This window comes from Condylura cristata, unplaced genomic scaffold, assembly GCF_000260355.1.
Source record: "Condylura cristata isolate star-nosed mole 26May11 unplaced genomic scaffold, ConCri1.0 scaffold00005, whole genome shotgun sequence".
Lineage (NCBI taxonomy): Eukaryota > Metazoa > Chordata > Mammalia > Eulipotyphla > Talpidae > Condylura > Condylura cristata.
Genome location: NW_004567106.1, coordinates 30,896,021 through 30,919,797, shown reverse-complemented (window position 1 = coordinate 30,919,797; position 23,777 = coordinate 30,896,021). Strand labels below are relative to the sequence as shown.

Sequence of the window (23,777 nt, the reverse complement as noted above, 5' to 3'; positions counted from 1 at the left end):
AAAAATAAAATCAAACGCTGGATGGATTTTTAATTCTTTCTACTCCTCAGGAATAGTTTAGTGATCTGTACATTGTAGTACTCAAGCTGATTTTGGCCATAGAGATCAGATTTGTTCCATTATAGGTTCTCAACATTAGAAGAGCTTTGGTGATCATAATTTTACCATTATCTGATTTCTTACTCTTAAGTTCATTATCAATGAAAAAAACTAAGACTCAGAGAAAGTTTTTAGAAGGTTACATGCCATTTGGGACAGATCTAAGTCTTGTTACAGCCTTCACTCATTAACATCTTGCTGCATGAATGGATGCCTCCTGAGGCCTGTCCTTTCCACATATCATTCTCCTAAGACTCTCACTGGGTCCCAAGGCTCCATGGGAAGACAGGCAAATGTTGAGCTGAAGTGAGCTGAATGTTGCAGAATTACCCCAACCAGGCAAGTTTCTGCATTGTGGACTATAGCTGCTATCTGTATTGTAGACTGTCTCTACACACCTGTGAGCGTGTTGCTGCAGATCCCCTGGGGTGGGGCATCCCAGCTGGTTTGAAGCTGTTCTGGCTTCGGATGGAGCACAGGGCTGTGCTCAAGCCTGAGATCATTGGACTGGTTGATGTTGCCTGGTGCCTACATGAGAAGTTGGCCCACTCACTAGGAATGTCCCACCTTCTATTGTTAAGCCATTTAGTTACTTTGCTCTCAGACCTGCAAAGGGTATTTACCTGATAATCTTTTCAGGAGATAAATTGCCACACCGTGAAAGCAGGGATAGGAGTGCTTCTTAATTAATTTTATGTCAGGAAAGAGCACTGTAGGGTCACTTTGATTATGTATTCATAGTCCTCATTCATCTCAGAAACACTCAAGGGCTGATTTTGTGAGACTTATATATACAGGCATATTTTTTCAGGCTTCCTTTTCCTCTGTCTTTTTAGCCCATATAAAAACAGATATGCAGAAAGATAAAAAGAGAAAGATAAATGTTTTCTCTAATTCCTCTTTAACCCCACACTTATGCCCAAATAGCTCATTGTGATTTACAGCTCATTTTCCCTTTAATCAGCAAAATCACTTCAGAAGAACAATGTTTCATAACACTCACTGTGAAGGTGCATTGATTTTCATAATTGAACCTGAAACAGTCAGTGAAAGTCTTAAGAGCTCTTTTATCTTTAATTTCTTCCTTTATTGTGAACATAAATACAGGTGGTTATATCAATACTAAGAAAGTTATGAAAATATTTCTTCCTAATTGAAGCAGCTTTTGTGTACAGACTGAGGAAAAGGTGCACGATCTGTAAAGCTCATGAACTGTTATTGTACTCTTGGGGAAAGGTAATTGTCAGATGCACACAAGTTGTCTTTCTGAGTGAACGATGCTTGGATGTTTCAAAGAATGAGCACTAACTCGAAACTGCTGCCTTTCTCCACATGTATTGCTTGTATGTGCATAAGGCTAAAGCTGCTATTTCTCTTGTTCTCCTGTTTTCTGGGGAAGTTCAAGACCTTTTTACAATGTAATATTTTTCTGCCTCCTAAGACTGGTTTTATTTGCAGTGGATTGGAGGTAAGTAGGAGAAATCACACGGATAGATTCTTTTTTTTCTGTAGTGCCTGTTAGAAAAAGGTTATTTCCACTTTGCCATCGGCACTTTATGAGGAATCACTATTGTTTTCTTCTATTAGAGAAAATTTCCCCAAAGGTTGAGAGAATGCAATTCAATAAAATACCCACTCTGCTAATGTCACCCTGCTACTTTGTGATTATTCTAAGGACATGGCCTAAAATAATATTTAAGTAGGAGAATAATTGAGTACCACCAACCTCCAGATTTGGAATATGAGAATATTTTCTCCTTTTTATTTTCTTTGCACTCAATTTATATTAACTTCTAATATAGTGTGTCTGAACTCTGGTTTTTGGGCTGGACTGGTAAATCATGTAAACATGGGCTGTCTTGTGTGACACAGGAAGAAACACCCTGGATAGATTCCTCGTTTAAAAAGGGAGGAAGTGGGGAGGGCCAGACTTCCGCTGCAGTAGACTGCTAGGGAGTTCCTGCATTTTCTCCATGGCGATGGCCCCTGAGGCCAGCTTTGGTAAAAAGAGTAGTGTAAGGCAGTTACACTATTACAAAGCAGATTCTAAACCCGCGGGGATTACAATTGAGATGGAAAAAAAAATGTACAAAATGATGTAAAAATAAACTGTTATATATATAAAAAAAGCAGATTCTAGACCCACCTGGGACGTTGCAATCTCCCACCCAAGAATTGCCATTTTTTTCTGAATATTCTAGGTGGTTCTGAAGAGCATTAAAATTTGAGAACTACAGTGAACACCTCTCAAACAGGAGGGCCTGGAAAGGACAGCTGTCTCAATGTCTCTTTTTACTCATCCTCCTGTTTCTCTAAGTCCTAATATTCAAATTAACTTTTTGCTGATAATCTGTTTCTTTCCAGTGATATAGAACCCCACCTCCCCGTAATCTGGAGAATAAGGTTAAAAGTCATCAGATGTGACAAAACGTTTTTCCACCTACTAAGTTTTCAGTGAACTTTTCTTTAGGACCAGTGGTTGGACAAGAGACATTGTGATGATGCCAATTATAGTAGGCAACAAAGGTGATGCTTCAGAGTTCATCTTGATGACCTCACTACCTGTGGTCTGGCCCTATTGGGCCACAGAAGCATGTATTCATTGAGTTAAAAATGCCACCTGCTGACGTGATGTCACCAGGGCTGTCAGTGGGGTTCTGCTGCCCAGTGACATTAGATACTTGGCATCTTGAAACCAACAGGAAGTAACACCTGTTTCTAAAGTTGTGAGGATTTGCAAATACATATCAAATAACTTTGTATTGTGCCTGACACAGAAAATGTGCTCAATACTTTTAGTTATTATAATAAAATTTACTGAAGGTTGAGGTGAAGTACCAACAAGTATGAATTGAAATGATTCAGTTGAAACCTTTTTGGAAAGGTCTGGCTTTCCCTATCTGCATTTTAGTTTCCTTGTGAGTGTTTAAATTAGCTCATCAGCCCTGGCATCAATCAGAGAGGCCCTGGGTGGTCTTGGCATGATCCTAACCATTGGGATGGTGGGAGAGAGAGGGGCTGAGGTGTGTGCATGGGAGGTCATAGGTGAGGACTCCCAGCCCAGCAGTTCCTGGAAGCCAAAGTCAGCTCTTGGGAACCAGCTTAATGTCGTCTCACATATGTCCTTATTGTCACCTCAAGGCAGTGCACTTTCTTTAACAGCTGAAAGGGAGACTCTGGGTGTAATGAGAAATCAAAGAACTGTTGCTTTTACTATTGCTTAAACACACCTTTGTTCATTACTTTGCTCTTAAGCCAAAGTCTCAGCAGACAGTGTTCACAAATATTTTGTAGTGGCTATTTATAGACAGATTTTGAATGTCAAGAACAGTGTCTGAGGAGTGTGTTTAACTTAGCTCTTTGTTTTACTCTTTTCAACAAAGAAACTTGATAGATTTGAGGACTAGGTCCCCGAATCGGTGATTCCAGAAATGGCAGTGTTGTTCTGTCCTGTGACATGAAAGCTATCTCCTTGCTTTCAGCTCAGAAATTTGGACTGAAGTGGCTTATTATGTTGTACACCATGTGTGTTTCTTGCGTACATTTTTAAGTGGGTTGACACTTAGTATGGAAAAACAAGTTAGTATATAGTATCATGCAGATGTGGAGATTTTTAAAAATTTTTTATTAGTATAATAGTTTATTTTTACATCCTTTTGTGCCTTTTTCTATCTCAGTTGTAATCCCTGTGGAGTGGACTTCCTATCACCAGTTCACCAGTGTGCCATCACCATAGTCCCATGCTCTCCCAGCCCCATTTTTGATCCCATTTCCTACTCTGCCCCCATGAAATGTCTCTGGTAAATAGTTGCTCATTTTGTTTTCCCTCCATCTGGTTCTTTATGTTCCTGCTATGAGTGAAACCATCCGGTATTTTTCTTTTTCTTCCTGGCTTATTTCATTAAGCATGATCCCTTCCAGTTCCATCCATGTTGCTGCAAAAGGCATGAATTTATCTTTTTTGATTGCTGAGTAATATTCAATTGTGTATATGTATCACATCTTTTTAATCCAGACATCTACTTTTGGACATTTGGGTCTTTCCTATTGTAAATAAGGCAGCAATAAACATGGGGGTGCAGGTGTCTTTTTGAATCTGTTTTTTTGTGTCTTTTGTGTTGATACCTAGGAGTGGGATTGCTGGGTCATGTGGAAGCTCCATTTTTAGCAGTTTGAAAAACCTCCAAACAGTTTTCACAGTGGTTATACTAATTTGCATTCCTACCAGCAGTGCAGGAGAGTTCCTTTTTCTAGATGTGGAGATATTTCAAGAAGGGAAGCACGCTAGGTAGTGATGAGTAAATAAGAACTTGACATTTAGCAATGGTAGTTGGATGGCTTGATGGAAAGATTCTGAACTTAGTCATCAGTTAAGCATTATCTGTTCTGGTCCCATATATGTTTCTAGCACTGACTCACAATGGGCCTTAGGGAAATTGGGCAACTTTTCTGTCTTCTTATGGCTAATGTGTAATATTAATACCTAATCCCTACAAGTTATTTTCGGAGATAAATTGCATATCGTCCCATCACAATGCTGAACAATTAGTAGGCACTCAGCATATTTTAGTTGTTACTAGTAATAGTCTACTTAGTATTTTATAGGAAATTTTTGTACATCTGTGATGAGGGAAAGCCTGAGCATGAGAGAGGCTTTGGATCTTGGGCTATGAAATCCCAGGTGAAGGCTGCAGGCTGATCCCAGAGCGGGTGGGGAGCAGTAGCCATGTGATTGGCTGTGGACTGATGCATTCTTCCTCCTGACCTTTCTACAGGATGTGGACAAGTGGTCTTTTGATGTCTTTTCCCTCAATGAAGCCAGTGGGGATCACGCATTGAAATTCATTTTCTATGAGTTACTCACACGCTATGATCTGATCAGCCGCTTCAAGGTCAGTGCCTAAATATTTAAATGTTTTTTAAAAATGCACATATTTGTCCATCCTTGCATGAATTTGGGCCAATGCCAAGAGAATCCTTTTGATATAGACTGAAACTGCTGTGGGTGGCATTTGCTAGCCCTGGATGCCTCTATGGTGAGAAATTTTTGTTGCTCCCTTGCCTGGCAGGGCTCATTGTTGGGGAGTGGCTGGGGCTGCCCATTTAGAACCCAGTTTTCCTAGATTTACAACTTGAAGCCTGGACTGGCAGAACCAATCTGGCTTTCTGCGGCTCTGCCCACAGATCTCAATTCAGCCTCATTTCATGTACCATCGACGCCTGCCTGCAAGGAGATGGTAATGGAGACAGAGTGCACTTCTCTCTCTGCAAACTTTTTTTCATACCTCTTGGCTCAAATTCAGACACTCTCACTTATCATTTGTGACAAATCATTGGTATTTTCCTAGTCATTCATGCTTCAGATTAATTCTTCAACTTTAAGTAAAGGTCACAAATTGCTCAACTCCCCCAACTTTATAATAGCATGAAATCTGGAGGTGCAATGAGGTTCTCCTAGGAGCCAGCATTCATTTGCTGACAACTAAAACATCACAGTCCTTAGGCTTCTGTTAAGATGGAGAAGGCTCTGGAAAATGTGGGTATTTTTCTCTATAAATAGCATATTTTTCTACCACTTTTCCAAGGATTGTGTATTTGGGTACACATGCCAGAAATGCTTTATGGAGTGGTCCTTAATTCCTTTTGCATCAGAAACTCCCTTGAAAATGTGACTGGTGCATATCTTTGCCCAGAACATGGTTTCTGTGTACACACATACCCTTTTATCACTCATTTGGTAATTCATAAGTCTACCAAGAACAGCTAAAAAAAAACTCAGGTTTGCTGCATATTCATTTTGTAAAATGATATTGGTTTCATCTCTGATATCTGAAAGGCAATATTTAAATTAAAAAGAAATCCACAGACAGTCACTATTGAAGAATGTGCTCAAGGGAAGCATAGAGGTAGCATTTTCCTTTTTTCCGCTTATTAACGTGATTGCTATTCTAGAACACATTCTCTCCTTCCCCCCAGCTCTGGGGGTGATAACTTATCTTAGACAAAGGAGTTGATCCAAAAAATAACTACAATGAATGATTTCAGAGTCCCCTTAATTTTCATAGATATGTCCTTTACTGTCTGCCACATAGAAAAAGGAGGTATGTGTACTCTACATATTTGAGACAGAAAGTGATTAAACTTATTGGAAATATCATTCCAAATTATAAGCTTCTGATAATAAATTGATAAATAATGAACATATTAATACCAATTTTTGTCCCCACATGTGATAGATGATCACATTTTGTTTCTTTTTTAGTATGTCTAGTAACACCATTTTCCTTCTAAATGGTATCAGCTTTGTTTATTTTACACTCATTATATAAATTAAAGATCTTAGTGTACTTTTTTGTTTACTCGTAAATAAATGAGCTATGCTTCATAGTAGCTGATCATGTATTTCTCAAGAAATAAAAGACTTTGCCTGAGAAATATATGAACACATGTACCCTTCTTACCTAATTATCTTTGCAATGATCCTGTGTCATTTCCTTGGACCACTGAACCAGGGAACAAAGAAAAATTTGTAATGTAGATTGTTCCTAAACCAGACCTCCTGCTACATTTTTAGCTTATCTGATTATTTTTCCAGTGATTTTGTTGTTAGAAAACGTCTCATTTTCTCATGTCATATGCCCCCAGAAAGAGGCTACCATACTTAGACTTTTAGGTCTTTATTCATAGTCATAAAATCACTAATTAATTAATGTTGCTGGTCTCTTTCAGATCCCCATTTCTGCACTTGTCTCATTTGTGGAAGCCTTGGAAGTGGGATACAGCAAACATAAAAATCCTTACCACAATTTAATGCATGCTGCTGATGTGACACAGACTGTTCATTACCTTCTCTATAAAACAGGAGTGGCGGTATGTACAGATAGGAGTTCTCGGATTATACGAAAGGTGTGATGACTTTTAGCTTAGAAGCTCTCCCTATTCTGATGAGGTTGAATTCATAACAAGTGCATCATTTGTGGAGTTCCTGCCCCTCAAGAATTGTCTAACTGATCACAGATAGTTTTGGGTTCTTCTATTACCTCTGGAATTTTCTCTATCCTTGCCAGGTTATCATCAGGTTAAATATATATTCTAGAATTTAGCAGGTACCATAAACGCTGGCTGTGGTCACCAGCAATGACATACATGCATGTGAAATCACATTGAGTGTACATGGCCACTATGTGGCATGAGCTCACTTCTGGTTTAGACTACTAGGTCTTTTTCAAAGCGACTAAAGTTGTTTTCATATATTTGAATTTTTTGAACCTAAGGATTAGACTTTACATCTAATCATTTGAAATTTTTCTTGCTTGCTTTCAGCCCTTTAGGTTTTTTTTCAACCAAGGACGTGAATTTATGTTTCATATTTCTATTTGTGTTCTTTTTCCTTGAGGGAATGTTGGTTCACAACATTGTATATGATTAGAAATATGCGCTCACACCTCTTAGGTGCATGTTACCACACTGCATCTACCACCAGAGCCCCCAGAATCCTCACCATCCCTCTTTCTTTCCCCACTATCCCTCTCCCTCTGGTAGCCTCCATTCCTCAGTCAGATTTTTAGGGCTTGTTTTAGTTTAGTTTTGTTTCTTCATATTCCACACATGAGTGGTATCATTCAGAACTGATCTTTCTCCTTCTGGTTTATTTCACTTAACATAATTTCTACCCACTGCTACCCAGGAAGTAGCAACATGAGATTTTTTTGTTTCATCTTCACGTTTCTGTTCTGTAATCCATTGTATTAACTGATCTGTTCAGCTTGGACATCTGTGCTTTTGCCCTGTGGCTGAATTAAGACATTGATTTTAAAATTCAAAGTGTTAGCGACTAATAGCTTGGTCTCTATATTAGGTTTCTATGGCTTTACTTTGACATCTTCTTCATAATTGACATCAAGATAGACATTCTCTGGGTTTGGTTCTTAATTAGCCCATAAACCCAGTACACATTTGTTATCTTTTTTTTTTTTTTTTGCTAGGGCATGTTCAAGGAGTTGGTCTAATATCTTGCTGAATTAAAAATGGAATACAGTGGGAGGATTGTGGGCTTTGCAGCTACATATAGTTGGCTATAAATCCTAGCTTAATTACTTATTAGATTTTGTGACCTATGATAAATTGCTGAATCTCTGAGTCAGAATTTCTTCATTTCTAAAATAGAGAAAAACATTCTATCTTGTAAAACTTCTGTGATGGTTAGGGATAAAGCATCATAATTTTGAAGTGCCCTGTCTTAGACAGGAAGCTCAGTGATTGGGAATTGCCTCTAAAACTGAAGGATTTTCCCAAAATATATCATGAATTTTTAGTTCTTCTATATTATTAAGCTGATTTTTTAAAGTATATTATTAAAAATCATTTTTTAATTATAGGAGCACTAAAACAAAGTAATTTGTCTAGTACAATAAATGTTTCTATTAAAAACTCGGAGCACAAAATGAAGAATGATGTAAAAAAAAATTAAAAATGATCCCCACACTAATATTGCTATTGAGCATTTTTTCTGGAGATCTTAGACAATATTATTCCCCCAAAGCTGAAGATCTACATCATGTAGTAATTTCATCATTTTGAAAAGAATCACAAAAACAACTACAAATGAGTCAAGCAAGTAAAAAATCCTTAATAAGTTCAGATTAAAATAGTTGTCCTATTCATTAGGTATTAACAAGTACAATAGAAAAAAAAACATATTCCCAACAGTTTAAAAAATGATAAATTATTAAGACTTCAAAACTGGCATACAAACAAAATCAAAAGACACAAAAATAATATTTCAATAAGTGGAGCAATACACATGTTTTTAATGCATAGCCTCATTATATAGATATTTGTTTTCCTTAAAATAATCATTAAATTCAAGTCAATATCAATAAAAATTTCAGTAGGATTCAACACAAAACAAGATTATTTGAATCTAAAATTTATGTAAAATGGATATCTTGCAACCTTATCAAAGACAGTTTTGAAAAAGATAATATATTTGCTGGTAGCTCTTTCTCTATTAGATAAAAAGCATTTGCTGAATCTGTAGTAAGGAAAAATGTATTTGTACAAAAATAGGCATTTATAGCAATGGAATTCAATAGAGCTTCAAAACATAAACTTGCATATTTATTGAGCACTTATTGTGTGGGGGTCCTTTTCTACAACATGGTGGTCTTACGGGACTTACATTCTAGAGGAGCATGTACAGTAGAAGACCAATGAAAACATAAAGAAGAGAATGTCACTGGTGTTCTGCAGAGAACTGAATTTTTTTCCTTGCCTAGGGAAAAATGGGACTATATTAGATAGTCAGGAATGGCCTTACTCCAGAGATAGCATTTCATTCGAGGGGTTGTGATTATAGGGTTGAAACATGCCAAGAAGAAGAGGGTGCCAGCACAGTCGCACAGGGTTGGCTCACCTTCATGAGAACGCTGCACAAGTCAAGGAGCATGGAGCAAGCATGGTGCAACAGGAATAAGGAGTTAGTGATGCAAGTGAGGTCAGAGAAGGCAGAAAATAGACCAGATTTGGCATTTCAAGCATTTGAATAAGTAGACTTGTTTTGCAATGCTTTTGGCAAAGAAAAGGAAAAAAAGGAGAAAAGAAAGGAGCCCTTATTATCCTCCTGTGAAACTTTAAAATATTATGTTAAAGATCAAAATGAAAGTGAAAATGTACATTGAACTCAACTATTCAACATTTGTTTTGTTAGTAGCTGCTGTGTACCGTATACCATGGGATATAAGGTGAATCATATAGCTTCTTCAGTTCTCAAGAAAAACTCCCAAACATTTATGCTAATGTAGGTTATCATTAACATAAATGTTAGCTCATAGCAGCCAATGATCATAATGTACTGCATACTGTTCTTAAATGAGCTCATTTGCCATTTGCCATTGAATTTTCATTATCAACTCTGGCTATAATCAGAATAATTCTTAAATTTAGAAACTATTTCCCGCCCACTCTCTCTTGGAAATACAGCTCAAAACAAACATCTTTCATTGCAAGCTTACAGAAACAGTGGGGAGCATTCTGATGAATGGAGAACATATTGTTACTCTAACCTTTCATTACAAACCAAGAGGGGGAAATGCTTTAAATCATTTCAGTGTTATAAACTGTAAGATACATAGGGATTCAAAACATCCATTGATAAAGTGATATCTTGCCTTCAACATCAACAGTATTACTCATTGTAATCTGTTTATATTGCTCATTATTGCTTAACTTGGGTGCATAGAAGACACTTGAATGCTTTCAGAATTATTTTACTAGTTCTAAGAGAAAATCCTTGAACAGAATTAGATTGAAGAGTTGCTGATCATTGAATAAAAATGATTCAGACTCTAAACTCCAGTCTGTTTTTGATTTGGGCCAAAAGATTCCAAACTCAAAACCTGCCTCTTGGCCTCTTTCGTTGCTTTTGTCAAGCAATGAAATTTTGTCAATTTTCCTTTTAACTATTTTTTTAAGGGAGAAGCTATATCTTATTTTTCAGCTCACTTATCACAAGTATTTATAAGAGAATCACTAAGGACATCAAAATTGTATTTTGGATAGAGAGTGCTAAGTAATTTTATTAGTCTTTGTAGCTTAGAAAATCTTGGCGCCCATGATCTTTGCCCTATAGTGTTATAACTCTTGGTATGTTATATTATATGGTAAAAGGGATTCTGAGATATAAAGAAATTACTTATCAGAGCATCTTAGGTGGGAAGCTCATGTTGGACTCCCCAGGTGAGAACCATGTGATCTCATGAGATTTAAAAGTCAAGAGATGTGGTAGTGTTACAGAGCAACCTGATTCACATTGTGGGTCCTCACCTGTACACTTAAGATTCAACTGCACTGCAAACACACGCAAAAATGGTCAATAATGGATTTATTTACAAGGGAAAAAGGAAAAGGAACAACCCAGGAAAGGAGAGAGAGAGATACAAATCAACTAATGTGTCCTACCAGTTCTGCTGACTTGGAACCCCAATAGCACACTGAAAGCTGGTCAAAAGCCAAGCAACCAGCCACCAGCCACAAGGCCAAGGGATAGACCCCCGAGCCCAACATGTCCAGTATTATATCTAAAACCCAAAATGGCTGCTTGACTCTACCCTTGGGTCCTAGTAGTTCTCCCTTTGGTGTTGTTGGGATTTGTAGTTTCAGTGTCTGGGTGGGGGGTGGAGTCCACAAAACCTGTATCTGTAGAGTTCGTTCAGGACATCCTTTCTCCCTAACAGTAGAGAAAGTGGGAAAGAATAAACCAACCTTTACTAGCTTGAAAATGAAGGGAGTGGGCCCTCCCTGGTGGCGCAGTTGATTAAAGCACCACACTAAGATGCTAAAAACACTTCAGCATGAGTTCAATCCCTGGCCCCGGAGGTGACCCACATGGCCTGGCTCTTAGACCTCTCTTGGTCAGCCCACTGTTCCTCTCAGCAGTGTGCTTCATTAATCTGCCTGTTCTGCTCCCCACTCTGTCTCTGGTGGATCCTCTTACCCCCTGCACCTCTGGCCTGTACCCTATCTCTGTATGCATAAATAAATAAATATTAAAAAAAAAAAATGAAGGGAGTCAGTGGAAAGCATGAGAAAGAAATGAATTCTACCAATGCCCTGAATGTGCTTGAATTGCATTTTTCTATAGAACTTCTTAAAAGGAAACAACCCTGAGAACAACTTGATATCCTGATCAGAAAATCCAAACGTGCTGTGTTGGATTTCAGACCTATAGAATGGTATGCCAATAAATAGGTGTTTTAAGTTTGCAGCTGTTTGTTAAGGAGGCAATAAAAACCTATTGATAATACAGGGGTGAAAGCAAATTACTAAAGAAATTGTTGATCACATATCAAAGTCACGACTGTTAGTGTCACCTCTGACATGTTGCTCTTGTCCTATCCCCAGGTATGTCAACACATGTGCACTAGCATGTATGCATGCACACACACACACACACATGCACACCTTGCTTTCCTGAGTCATCCTCCGTCCACCAAAGTATTCCTGTCATTGAATTGGTTGTGACACATAGTTTGTAGATGGTGATACCAATAGGCTTTGTGACATGCGTTTTCAATTGATAAACTAGAATAAAATTCATGTGGGATTTAAACTTCTGACTTCTCAGACTGCCGTAAAAGCTGGGTTCACAATAATTAATTTGGAAAGTGTTAAGAAATCTGAGCCAAAGGAGAACATGAAACTAAATTTCCTTCAAAATAACTTCTCCAACTTTATACACTCCTGTGACTGATGCCATTTGCTGCTACTCACTGCTTTTTCAGCTACTCTGGTGAGGCATGTTATCATCTTTAATTCCTTGTTCTCTTTGACTACCATCTCTCCCCCCACATTCAGTTCATTGCTAGGCTGTGTGGATTTTGACTCCATACTGTCTATCCATTCTTTAAAAACTTTCTAGTCCAAAAATACTGCTCTTATTTCTTCTTTTCAGTGGCAGGCTAACCACATTTTTACTCTATCTCTTATATGTAGACTTTACTGTCTGTTAAATTCAGTTTGTATCCTCATCCTGGCTTTTAGTACCTGACATCAGAGGGTCCTAGTCAGCCTTTGCTCTCTTCCAGTAAATGCAGGGCTTTCATTACTCGTGACTAGTAAGCTTTTGCCACTGGGATTTGCTCATTTGATCATTTTTCTAAAAACGTCCACACTCATTTCTTGCTCTGTCCAATCTTTAAATATCTTTTGTCTATGAGGCTTTTTCTCATCTTATCTCATCTTTTTTTTTTTTTTTTTTTTTTTGCCAGATAAGATGTCGCCTTTCTTGTTATCCCCAAATGGCAAAGCTGACACTTAAGCAACCCAGGGTTTTATTGAAAAGCCAGGATATTAAAATGAGTTTTACAAGCTAATGTTTTATTTCTCTTGTTGTATGCTCATGCTCATTTAATAATGTGGTTTTTTTTTTTGGTATATTAGAAGAAGGTTATACCTAAGAAAGATCTTTTTGGTGTATTTGGATAAGGAAGGAAGTTACAATGGTATTTGTAAGGGAGAGCTGCAACTACGCAGTTACTTAGACACCTTCTGAATCACCTGCACCATGCTGTGTGATTCAGGCTTGTTTACATAGTACAAGGGCTCCCATTCATAACCTTCCTCTAAAATGTTAAATCATCATCACATTTGTTTAGAGGGAGAGGTATATGGGGGAGTTGGGTAGAGGGAGTCAGAAAGACATTGCCAGAATAAAACATATATAGGTATGAAAAATATTAAGGACATGTGGAGTATGAAATTATGATTTTACACATCATAGCACATCAACTTGTATTATTGAGGAATATTATCAAAGATGCCAAAAAGTTCCTGACACTTCATGCTGGATGCTGCTAGAAATCCTTTTCAAAAGTATAGTTTAGTAGTTTAGTAGTGAATTGAAAAAAGTTATGCTGGGATTTGTAAAAATGTACCTCTTCATTTTGAAATCATGTTTATTAACTTAGATCCAGTAAATATATTTTATTCACTCTCCTTTCATTCAGACCTCAAATCCTTGGTAAGTTATGTTAACTGGCATACTGGTATGTATCTTGTATTAATCATGCCCCTGTGTAAGACTGCTAGTTTTACTTGTTTAGAGTGAAACTGGAAAGTAAACATACTCATGAAGCAAACTGATTGCAGAATCTTTAGATTTATGTATTTAGTTTCTTTTACTCTTCCACAGTTATTAGACCTCTTCAACAGCATTGATCTGTCTGTTCAAAGCATTGACCTTAAATTTTACAGATGTATCAGCTCCATATTTCTGTTGATAGTTTGTTGTTTTATATCATATTCAATGGTATAGTTAGTTGTTCAATGACAAGTACATGCCAAATAGGGGCTGGAATACACCACCTTGAAACTTACAAATATCAATGCAAGTAGTAACAAAAGTTATCAGAGAATACCAACGGGTGACTGACAGTCATGACTGTTCTTCTGTCAAATGGGCATCAGGCAGTATGCTTAGCAGAGTAGGAGAAATGAATGAATGAATGAATCCAGAGAGCCCCTGGCATGAAATTTAATGAAGAGCACTTCAAACACAGCAGCAGTTCTCAAAGCCTTACTTGCGCTAGAATTATCTGATGATGTGGTCAAACACAAGGTGGCCTGCAGCCCAGAGTCTCCAGTCCAGTGGGATTCAGTGTGATTATCATTTCTGTCATGTGTGGTGGTGCTACCTTTGCTGGCCAGGGAACACACTTTGAGTACCAGTGAACTACAGCCAATTTTAGTGTTGTGGGTGGGGCTAGATCAAACATCAGTATCTGTTAGGCAAAGGGCACATGTTCTTTCTCCATGTGTTTCTGCCTAACCCCTTTCCAGTTGAGAGACATTAGATTTCCTGTTACTCTTAGTTCTTGGTATTGTGTTGAAATTTTTAGCTTAGTTTTTGTGTCTTCATAGGGGTTTTATTTGGAAATTGGAGAGTATGCAATGAATATTAAAACAATTAGATCATGTGCATTATATTTTTGTTTTCTTGAAAAAGTTAGCTAGTACAACCTTGCTGGGACTGCTGTTTTCAAACTACATGTCCCTCCTCCCCCCATCCCATCTCTTCACAGCAAAGCACACATACACACACGAACACTTATGTCTGTCAGAAAAATGTGTGTTTGGCAATCACTTGCCAGCTGCAGGGAGCAGAGGCAGCAATGTGGGTGTGTTGTCAGCAAGCTGAAGACTCTGTCTGAGAAAGAGATAGATTATCTGATTGTGCTGTAATCTCCCTTTCAGAACTGGCTGACAGAGCTGGAGATCTTCGCTATAATCTTCTCAGCTGCCATCCATGACTATGAACACACCGGAACCACCAACAATTTCCACATTCAGACCCGGTGAGAATGTGGAAGCAGCTGGAGATGAGGCAGAGGGGGCAGGAACAGAGTTTTAGAACTCAGGAAGGTGTTCATCACCTTCTTATTTTCATATGGTTGCTCTGTCATATATTTCTAGAAAAATAAAGCAAGAGATCAGTGGGTAAGCTTTGATCAAGTATTAACATTTAAGAGGCTATCTGTTCCTTATTTCCCCATTTTATGAACATCTAGCCTGGATATCCTCTTTTTTTGCATCTAACACTAGCTATTTGTTGATTTATATATGTGCAATGCCTGCTCTACCTGTTGCTGAAAATGAGGTGAAACAGTTTATATAAAGGCTCAGGCGCATGTAAACTATGTCAGGACAGACAAGGATGGGAGCTTCCACTGACATGAAAATAATTTAAGCTTCTTCCCAATCTCTGGAGTCCTGGTGACACCCTGCTCATCCTCCCTGGTTTCATCTCTTTGCTGTTCAGTACTTGTGTTCCCTGACACAGGATTTGGGGAGCCAGGTTGTCCCACACAGGCACCTTCTCCACAGGCAGCCTCTATGCCCTCTCAGTAAGCACAAACCTCAGAAGAGCCCTGCGTGTGGCCCACTCTGAGCTTCTGGACTGTCACAGACACCACTAGTTAATTTTAGTATTTTTTTTTCTTACCAAATTGCAAATTTATCCTCATCATCCCTCCAGCACAGAATTTCAGGCAAGAATACCAGCCAGCTGTCATTTCCACTTAAGATTAAACCCTATGTGCCCTTTCCTGTCTTCTAAAACTTAGCTTCTCTCAAATGGAACTGGAGACTCGGACAGTAGCTTGCACTGGGCATAGAAATCAAAAGCAGCTAGAATTTGGAGAGAGGCAATAAGACAAAGAATATAGCAAAGAGGGGTGACAGTTTAATACCAAATAAATACCCATTTCTCTTGAAAAGCAGGTGCACTCTCCAGATAGATTTGTGTTCTTTAAATCAATTTACACGTGTATAATGAACCCAACACTTAATTATTAGGTACACAAAAGGAGACAATATTATCTGATCTCTGTGCAGAAGAGAATTTCAATTGAATGAAAGTGGACAAAAGGACTTAAGCCTTGGGACTTAAGCTTCATTTTCTACCGCCTGCCTCCTCACAAACTCAGCTGCTGCCAAGCAGTCTTTTGTAGTCCTGTTGCAAGATTTTTTTTTTAAAGATTTATTTATTTATGCATACAGAACTGTGGTATAGGCCAGAGGTGCCAGGGCGGTAAGAGGATTCACCAGAGACAGAGTGGGGAGTAGAACAGGCTGACTGAAGAAGTTCACTGCTGAGGGGAGCAGCAGGCGGGTCAGGAGAGGTCTGCGATGCCATGTGGGTCACCTCTGGGGCCAGGCCGGGGATCTCACACTGAAGCGGCTGTGGCTAGCTTGCAGTGCTGCGCTATAACCCATTGTGCCACCAGGGAGGGCCTGTTGCAAAAATTATAAATCCACAGAGTTTCACAGAGCCACTCTGTCTAGTGGTTGTCTGCAGGTAGAGCCTTTGCCCTGGGCTCAAAGGCTGTGGTGACACAGCTGCAGGAGAGGGGACTGAAGGAGCAGTTGTATGTGGACCTTGACTGGACACAACAGGAGAACTAGTCACAACGCAGAGAGACATGGCTTAATTTAAGGAATTAGAAAATATACACCAGTGGGTACCTCACTTCCTTGACAGGTAGAAGATAAGCTCTTTCACCCAGAATGTGTATGTTTGGTGTCGTCTCCATTAGAATAAGAAAATTCAGTGAGTTCAGTTAAGCTGCATTGAGAAGGAAATTTAAACATCGGCCTTCTTAGGGGCCATCTCTGGTGGTGCAGTGAATTAAAGCACAGCACTATGAAGTGATCTGCAGCCACTGTAGCAGGAGTTCTATTCCTGGCCAGGGAGCTGACCCACGTGGTGCGGCAGACCTCTCCTGACCCGCCCACTGCTCCCCTCAGCAGTGTACTTCATATATCTGCCTATTCTGCTCCCCACTCTGTCTCTGGTGAATCCTCTTACTGCCCCTGCACCTTTGGCCTGTACCCCAGTTCTGTATGCATAAATAAATAAATCTTTAAAAACAAATGGCCTTCTTAGACAGAAGTATATCCAAAGCATATCAGCCTTTGTGATTCCCTGTTCAGAAAGCTAAGTCTGTAACCTCTTCCCTTCGAAGGACACAGCACTTGGAAGGTATGCTACATATATTCCAAAGTTTCACAAAGGACAGGTTTAGAAATTATTTTGGGTAAACTGTCCCAACTCTCTGGAGACCTTACCTTTATCCGAATCTTGCCCTTTTGCCATTGTGGGGCTCTGAGAATTCATTTTATACCGCTGGGACTCAGCTTCCTTAATGAAAACAAATAAGTTTCAGTAATTTAATATTTTTTTAATTAAAGATATTGAACTATCACACAGCTTTGTATTTAGTGCCATTCAGCTGTGCAGAAGTCTTGGAGAGTGTGACTAGCAATTGTGTGGCTCTTACAGGTTTTACTCTTACTGTCTACTTGTGACTTCTCCTGGGCAAAATTTTAATATCAAGCAACCAGAGAAACTTAGAACCGTAGCCATGGGGTATTCTGTGTTCAGAGAGGTGCTACTAAAAACAAATATATTCTCTCCCTGAATAAAATTAAAATAAAAAATAAAATCATTCTAGAAAACCTAAGACAAAAATTTAAATATTAACTTAAAAACATTTTTAAAACTCACTGTTGCCCTGTGGTGATGGCACACGGGTGACTTGGTGAAACCCACGGAGATCACAATTGAGATGAAAAAAAAATGTACAAAATGATGTAAAAATAAACTATTATATTATTTAAAAAAAAATCACTGTTGCCACTGGGATAGAGGATTCAGATCCGAGTATGGAACGGTTCTTGGAGAATTGGACATCACATGTTTCTCATCCACGTATTAACATTGAGACATGCTCTACATACATCTGCTGGTCATTTGTAATGTTAGTTTTAACTTTTTGCTGGATATGGTTGACATGGGGGCAAAAAAAAATTGCTAAATATAGGAAAAACGATGGTGCACTGTAGCAAGGGGGAGGTATCGTGACAGCCTCAGCACTGAACATCCTAAATGTCTTGTTTGGTTGTCTGTTCAGGTCTGATCCAGCTATTCTGTACAACGATAGGTCTGTATTAGAAAATCACCATTTAAGTGCAGCTTACCGCCTTCTGCAAGAAGATGAGGAGATGAATATTTTGATCAACCTCTCAAAGGATGACTGGCGGTAAGGACAAAACAGAAGAGATATTTGGAGGCCAGAAAAGGAATTATGAGATGAAATGTGCATCTTTGAAAGAAATGATACCTTGTTTAAAATTTTTATTATTCGCTCTCTTTCTCTGCTCCCAATCTCCAGCCCTCTGTACCTCCTTTTTTGGACACAAACATTCAAAAATTTTGCTAAGGGAATTATTCTAACATGTTAAAAAAAAGTAACATTGGGGGGACCTAATTTTGTTGCCTACATGGCATTGTGTGTGTTGAATATGACAGAGTTACTATTGATAAGACATTTGGGGAGTTAGTCAGCTCCTTTACACCTCTCAAATATTTGATTTCTCGATGAGAACTGTCATTTACCTTGTGACTCGTGAGGGCTAGCATAAGTGATACAATCTGTTTAGGATGCCTAACATCTTTGTGTCACACACAGCAAGCCCCCAAGTCATTGTTGCTATAAATATAGATGAAATTGTTTCAAAGCTTTAGGCAAAATCACTTAAGTCTTTACAAAGTTCTGCCTCTGCTTTGATGCAAATACTACTTATATTTTAATTAAATGATCTGCAGTTTGTAGAGGATCTTTTTGCCAGCTATGATGCAAGGATGCAGAGAACGCAGATACTGAGCACAAAACCTGAAACTGATTTCCAGTAAGAGTTTGCCCCTAGTTTCTAAGCAGCTCTAGTTTATTAAAAGATAGGAGAGTAGCTGGCTTGAATTTTATTGGAAAAATGCTAGATTCAGCCAGAATCTAAAAAAAAAAAATACATTGCATTTTAGTTAATCAATGCATGTCTTTGGGGGAAAACAGGAGCCCTCTACCCAATTAAAATGTTTGTGAACGTGTAATGAAAGATTTGAATATAGCAGAGAAAGATTTCATGCATATTCAGATGAATCAGGGTTTGGAAGGATTTGTGTGAGGTCTTATTTAGATGTATATTCCTGGTCTCAAGAAAATCTAATCAAGTACTCCCAAACATGCTTCCTTACCTCTTAGCATTTTTTTCAAAGCTTAGCTATGCCACTTTTGTTTTCAATATTTTTGGTAAGGCTTTTCTACCTCTGCTTACTTCTAGTTCTATAAAAGAAAAAGTAGTTAGGTATTTTTATTCTCACTTTTCTAGGATCATAGTCTCTTTGATCTTTGCAGTTTACTTGAGGGTTAGTGAGGCTGGTGTCAGAGTATCTAAACTCAAAATCACCAGAACACATCAATTCACAGCTCACAAGACCCATACCAGGACAACCTTCCTATTGCTTATCTCTGTAATCTTGTTGGTGGGGAGCAGTCTACATGGTGTGCCTCTGTTGGCTTATCAGTTGTAACAAACACTGCAAGATGTTATATAATGAGGGTTACTAACCAGAGAACATGTGCTGGGAAGAGGGGTAGAGGGGAGCTCTCTGCACTCTTTGGAATTTTTCTTATGAGTTAATATCCCAAATGATGTATGCATTCCCCATGTTATATTTATAATTCATGATTTCCTTAACCCTTAACCTTTAAGGTCCCAGTTAGATTAGAGATATTACCAATAATTAACTTATTTTATCAGAAATGGGAAAAATACCATTTTTTTCAAAGATTTATTTATTTGTACATACAGAACTGGGGTACAGGCCAGAGGCTCAGGGGCGGTGAGAGGCTTCACCAGAGACAGAGTGGGGAGCAGAACAGGCAGATCGACGAAGTACACTGCTGAGGGGAGCAGCGGGCTGGTCAGGAGAGGTCTGCCACACCATGTGGTCACCTCCGGGGCAGGCGGGAATCGAACTCATGCGGAAGCGGCTTTAGCTTCTCAGTGCAGTGCTTTAACCCGCTGCGCCACCAGGGAGGGCCTATTTTCCATTTTTAAAACTCTTTTTCTCCCCCTACCCCCTCATGTCTGTTAAAGGGAGTTTCGGACCTTGGTAATTGAGATGGTGATGGCCACGGATATGTCTTGTCATTTCCAACAAATCAAAGCAATGAAGACTGCCCTGCAGCAGCCAGAAGCGTGAGTGGTCCTGTGACATCATCTGTTCTCAGCCGTTGGGTTGTCCACATCATTGCATATTAAAGTCGTACTTCCTTCAGTGGGACTTTGAGTGGTCTTGTAAAGTGGGGGTGATCAGAGGAGAGACATGCAAATTGAACATCTTACAAAATATGTTCTATTCAGGATGGCACTAAATAGTAAGACCAGTAACAATTCATCCTAATTAGACTTTAAAATATCTCCTCTGGAAAGAGAAGTTAGCAAAGATCTACTTGATGCAGAAGCAACAGCTAAAAATCAGAGAGTGACACTTGGATCCTTGTCTTTTTGAATCATGCAGTCATTCCAGAAATAGTTTTGATTCTGAGGTGACTCTCTCAATAAACATGGAGACAAAGTTGATTCCGTCCCTTTGTAGGATGGAATGATGCTTTCTGCAAACTCAGCAGGACATGGGTTTTAGATGGGAGAATGGAAGGGATTAAATTTAATGAATTTCTCCAACTCTATGGAGGTTCTGACCACTTTGCCATTGTGTGTTTGATTGTTTGGGATTCAGGATTGAAAAGCCAAAAGCCTTATCCCTGATGCTGCACACAGCAGATATTAGCCATCCAGCGAAAGCCTGGGACCTCCACCATCGCTGGACCATGTCTCTCCTGGAGGAGTTCTTCAGACAGGTACCTTGTAGTTGTATGGCTCCCTGGGCTGGCATCTGTAGTTATTTTGTGAGTTTTATATTTCAACAATGTTAAGATAAGGACTACAGTGATTACAGGACTTTTCTTTGGGGAAGGAAGATTGGCAGGTTTTTGGTTTTGTTTTTGCCTCCTGGTGATGCGATGTTTGACTCACAGTATGGTGTCTCTAGTTTAAGCAAGCCTGTTTAGAAAACAAAATTCTGAGTGGGAGTGGCGATCTTTTGTTAAAATGTCATCTGAACAGTAGAGGTGAAAGTGAAAAACCTTGTCTTCTCCCTAAAGTTAAGGTAAATGTGTTCAGTTTTCCACAATCGACTATGATGCTGGCTTTGGACTTGTCATACTGCCTTTCTTATGTTGAGACATGTTCCTTTTATTACCTTTGAGTTTCTTTGATAAATGGGTATTGAATCTAGCAAGTTCTTTTTCCATATCTATTAAAATGATGATATGATTTTAATCTTTCTATTGGGAATTATATAATTGACTTGTATATGTTGAACCAACTTTGCGTCTTTGGGATACATCCCATTTGGTTGTGGTCAGTGAGTCTCTTAACATATTGTTGGATTCAATTTCTAGCTTTGCCCATCCCTCCTCTTATACCTTCACCCCCATATCTATCCCCTCTGGTAACCAGTATATTTTGCAAAGTGCCTAAGAAGTATACTTAGTGTTTTGCCAGTTTGTTTTCTTTAGTTATTTATATTCTGCTTATGAATGAAACCATCTGGTAACTGTCTTTCACTTTCTGATTTACTGCACTTTGTATAATCACCTCAAGATCCATCCATGCTGTCCTAAATGACAATACTTCATCTTTTTAAGTCACTGAGTAGTAGTCCATTGAGTATACATATCCCATAATTTGTTTATGCAGTTGTCTGTAATGAAAGGAAAGAAAAAGTCATCTGAGCAGTGCTTTCACTTTTTTATTCTAATGGGTGAAGGGGATGGTCCCCTTGGCATTGCCAAAGGGATTAAGATGTTAATCTTTAATCCTGTCACTATTATCATTGAGTCGGTTGTTTCTTTCTAGCACACACACACACACATGATGTCAAATTCCAAAGCCAGGTATGCAATTTGGGATCAAGAATTTATTGAAACTACTGTTCCACATATAATTGATAGCTGTTAAGAGTCAGGACTGTGTCTTCTATCTGAATAGCCAGAGTCTTTATGAGTGTGCATAGTAAACATAGAAAGGAAAATGAATAGGTGTAACCAAGACTCTTCTCAAATCCACGCATGTGTGCTAACCTCATTTCACAAAGAGCTGCCATTAAGACATCTGTTTCCAGACTTGGGATCCTAAGGTTAAAAGAATGATTATGTTAATTATAGTTAGTTCAAGTTAGTCCAGTTAATTAGTGTTAATTTAAGAAGGAAAGTTTATATAATGGATTCAGAGACTACTGAGATGCTATAAAACATGATGCTATAAACCAGTCTCAACTTTGTCTTCTAAACTAACAAAAGATGTTCTTTCAAAGGTTACTCAGATTTTTAGAAGCAATTCACTCTTGTATGATACCTCTTATTCCTATGATTTTAGTTTGAATAGAGAAATTGTAGAAGGTATCTGAGTTTTTGTTCTTCTGAAGTTGTATAATATCTGGTAATGAGGTGGGACTAGAGTTTAAAGTGTATTAAACAAAGGCTGAAGACAGCCTTTGGAGATAGAATCCCAACTGTTTTGTGGCTTGGAACCCATTACATCCCTCCTCTAGTCCCAGTGGTACTATCTCTGATTTGCTTTTGGGTGAATGAGAAGGATTCATGTGGTTGGACCGGATGTGGTTTTTATTTTTAAATTCAAGGTATCACATTTTTTTATTGTGGCATAATTGACATATAACCATAATAGGTGTACAGTGTAGTGGTCTGATATTGGTATATACTGCAAATTGATCACAATAATTCTAGTTGCCATCTGCCACTGGATGTGATAGCATTGTATGTTCCATGTTCATTAATACCACACACATGCATACACACATGTGCACACATATATATGCATGTGTGAATATACATACCTTTAAGGTATATATAAATACAAACACAGGTTCCCCATTCAACATATGTATATTTTACCTTGAAAGTCAACTCTTGGCCTCAGGGTAGTTTCAAAAGGATCCCAGTGGCACAGGAGGAACTAGAGCTTTCCTGGGGATGTGTGGCTCTCTATATTAGTCTGACACTGCCAATTCATCCTGAATTGAGGGCTTTTTTTGAGCCAGTTTCCAGAAGCTTTTAAGGAATAATGAGAGAGATTTCTCCAAATGCCCACTCCCTTTATCATATGCTTTCTTTGATACTACTTTTGCAATAATACCCCAAATAGTTAGGAGTATTTAGTCTATAGCAAAAGGTAGATCTTAGCTAGCTTATATACATGAGTATATTTTTTCCAATAAAGGAACCCTTGTGTGCATACACATATGCTTGAATTGAATGAAAATGTGCTAGAGGAGATGTGAAAATGACCATATTGACTTTCTTGTCTGCTGGGACTAGAATGTTAGCTCACTGGACTAAAACTATTTTTTAGTAATTATGATTCAGTAAATTATTTTTATTGATATATTGTTTTAACCCAGAGACCATAAGCCACTGTAAGTAACCTGTGTGGGAGAAATATTGCCTTAGTTTTTAACTATAGATTTCAGATTGAACAATACCAGCGGGAAATCATAATGAGAAGTTAGGTTATATTTCAAAATGAAGTAATGGTACCAGTGCTGATGGACAAAGCCCTCCATACTTTGCTAAAATAATGCTGTATCTTTGATGTTATAGCCATATTTTACAAAATTCAAGTGACTGTCTCAGGGTGATCTGCAATGAAATACTGAATTTAAAGCAGTGTAAATTTATCTGGTGAAAATCTTGAGC

General features: G+C 38.4%; 1 protein-coding gene across 8 annotated transcripts in view; it reads left to right on the top strand.

The window, feature by feature from the left end:
- Positions 1–23,777, top strand: part of PDE1C (phosphodiesterase 1C, calmodulin-dependent 70kDa) — a 465,170-nt gene that overhangs the window by 369,289 nt on the left and 72,104 nt on the right. For all 8 annotated transcript variants that reach the window (XM_012720871.1, XM_004676840.2, XM_012720876.1 and 5 more), the window contains 6 exons: positions 4,875–4,991; positions 6,829–6,969; positions 14,851–14,951; positions 18,069–18,197; positions 20,095–20,196; positions 20,738–20,858. In XM_012720871.1, the coding sequence (XP_012576325.1) occupies positions 4,875–4,991; positions 6,829–6,969; positions 14,851–14,951; positions 18,069–18,197; positions 20,095–20,196; positions 20,738–20,858 (711 nt within the window). The remainder of the gene's footprint in view (positions 1–4,874; positions 4,992–6,828; positions 6,970–14,850; positions 14,952–18,068; positions 18,198–20,094; positions 20,197–20,737; positions 20,859–23,777) is intronic.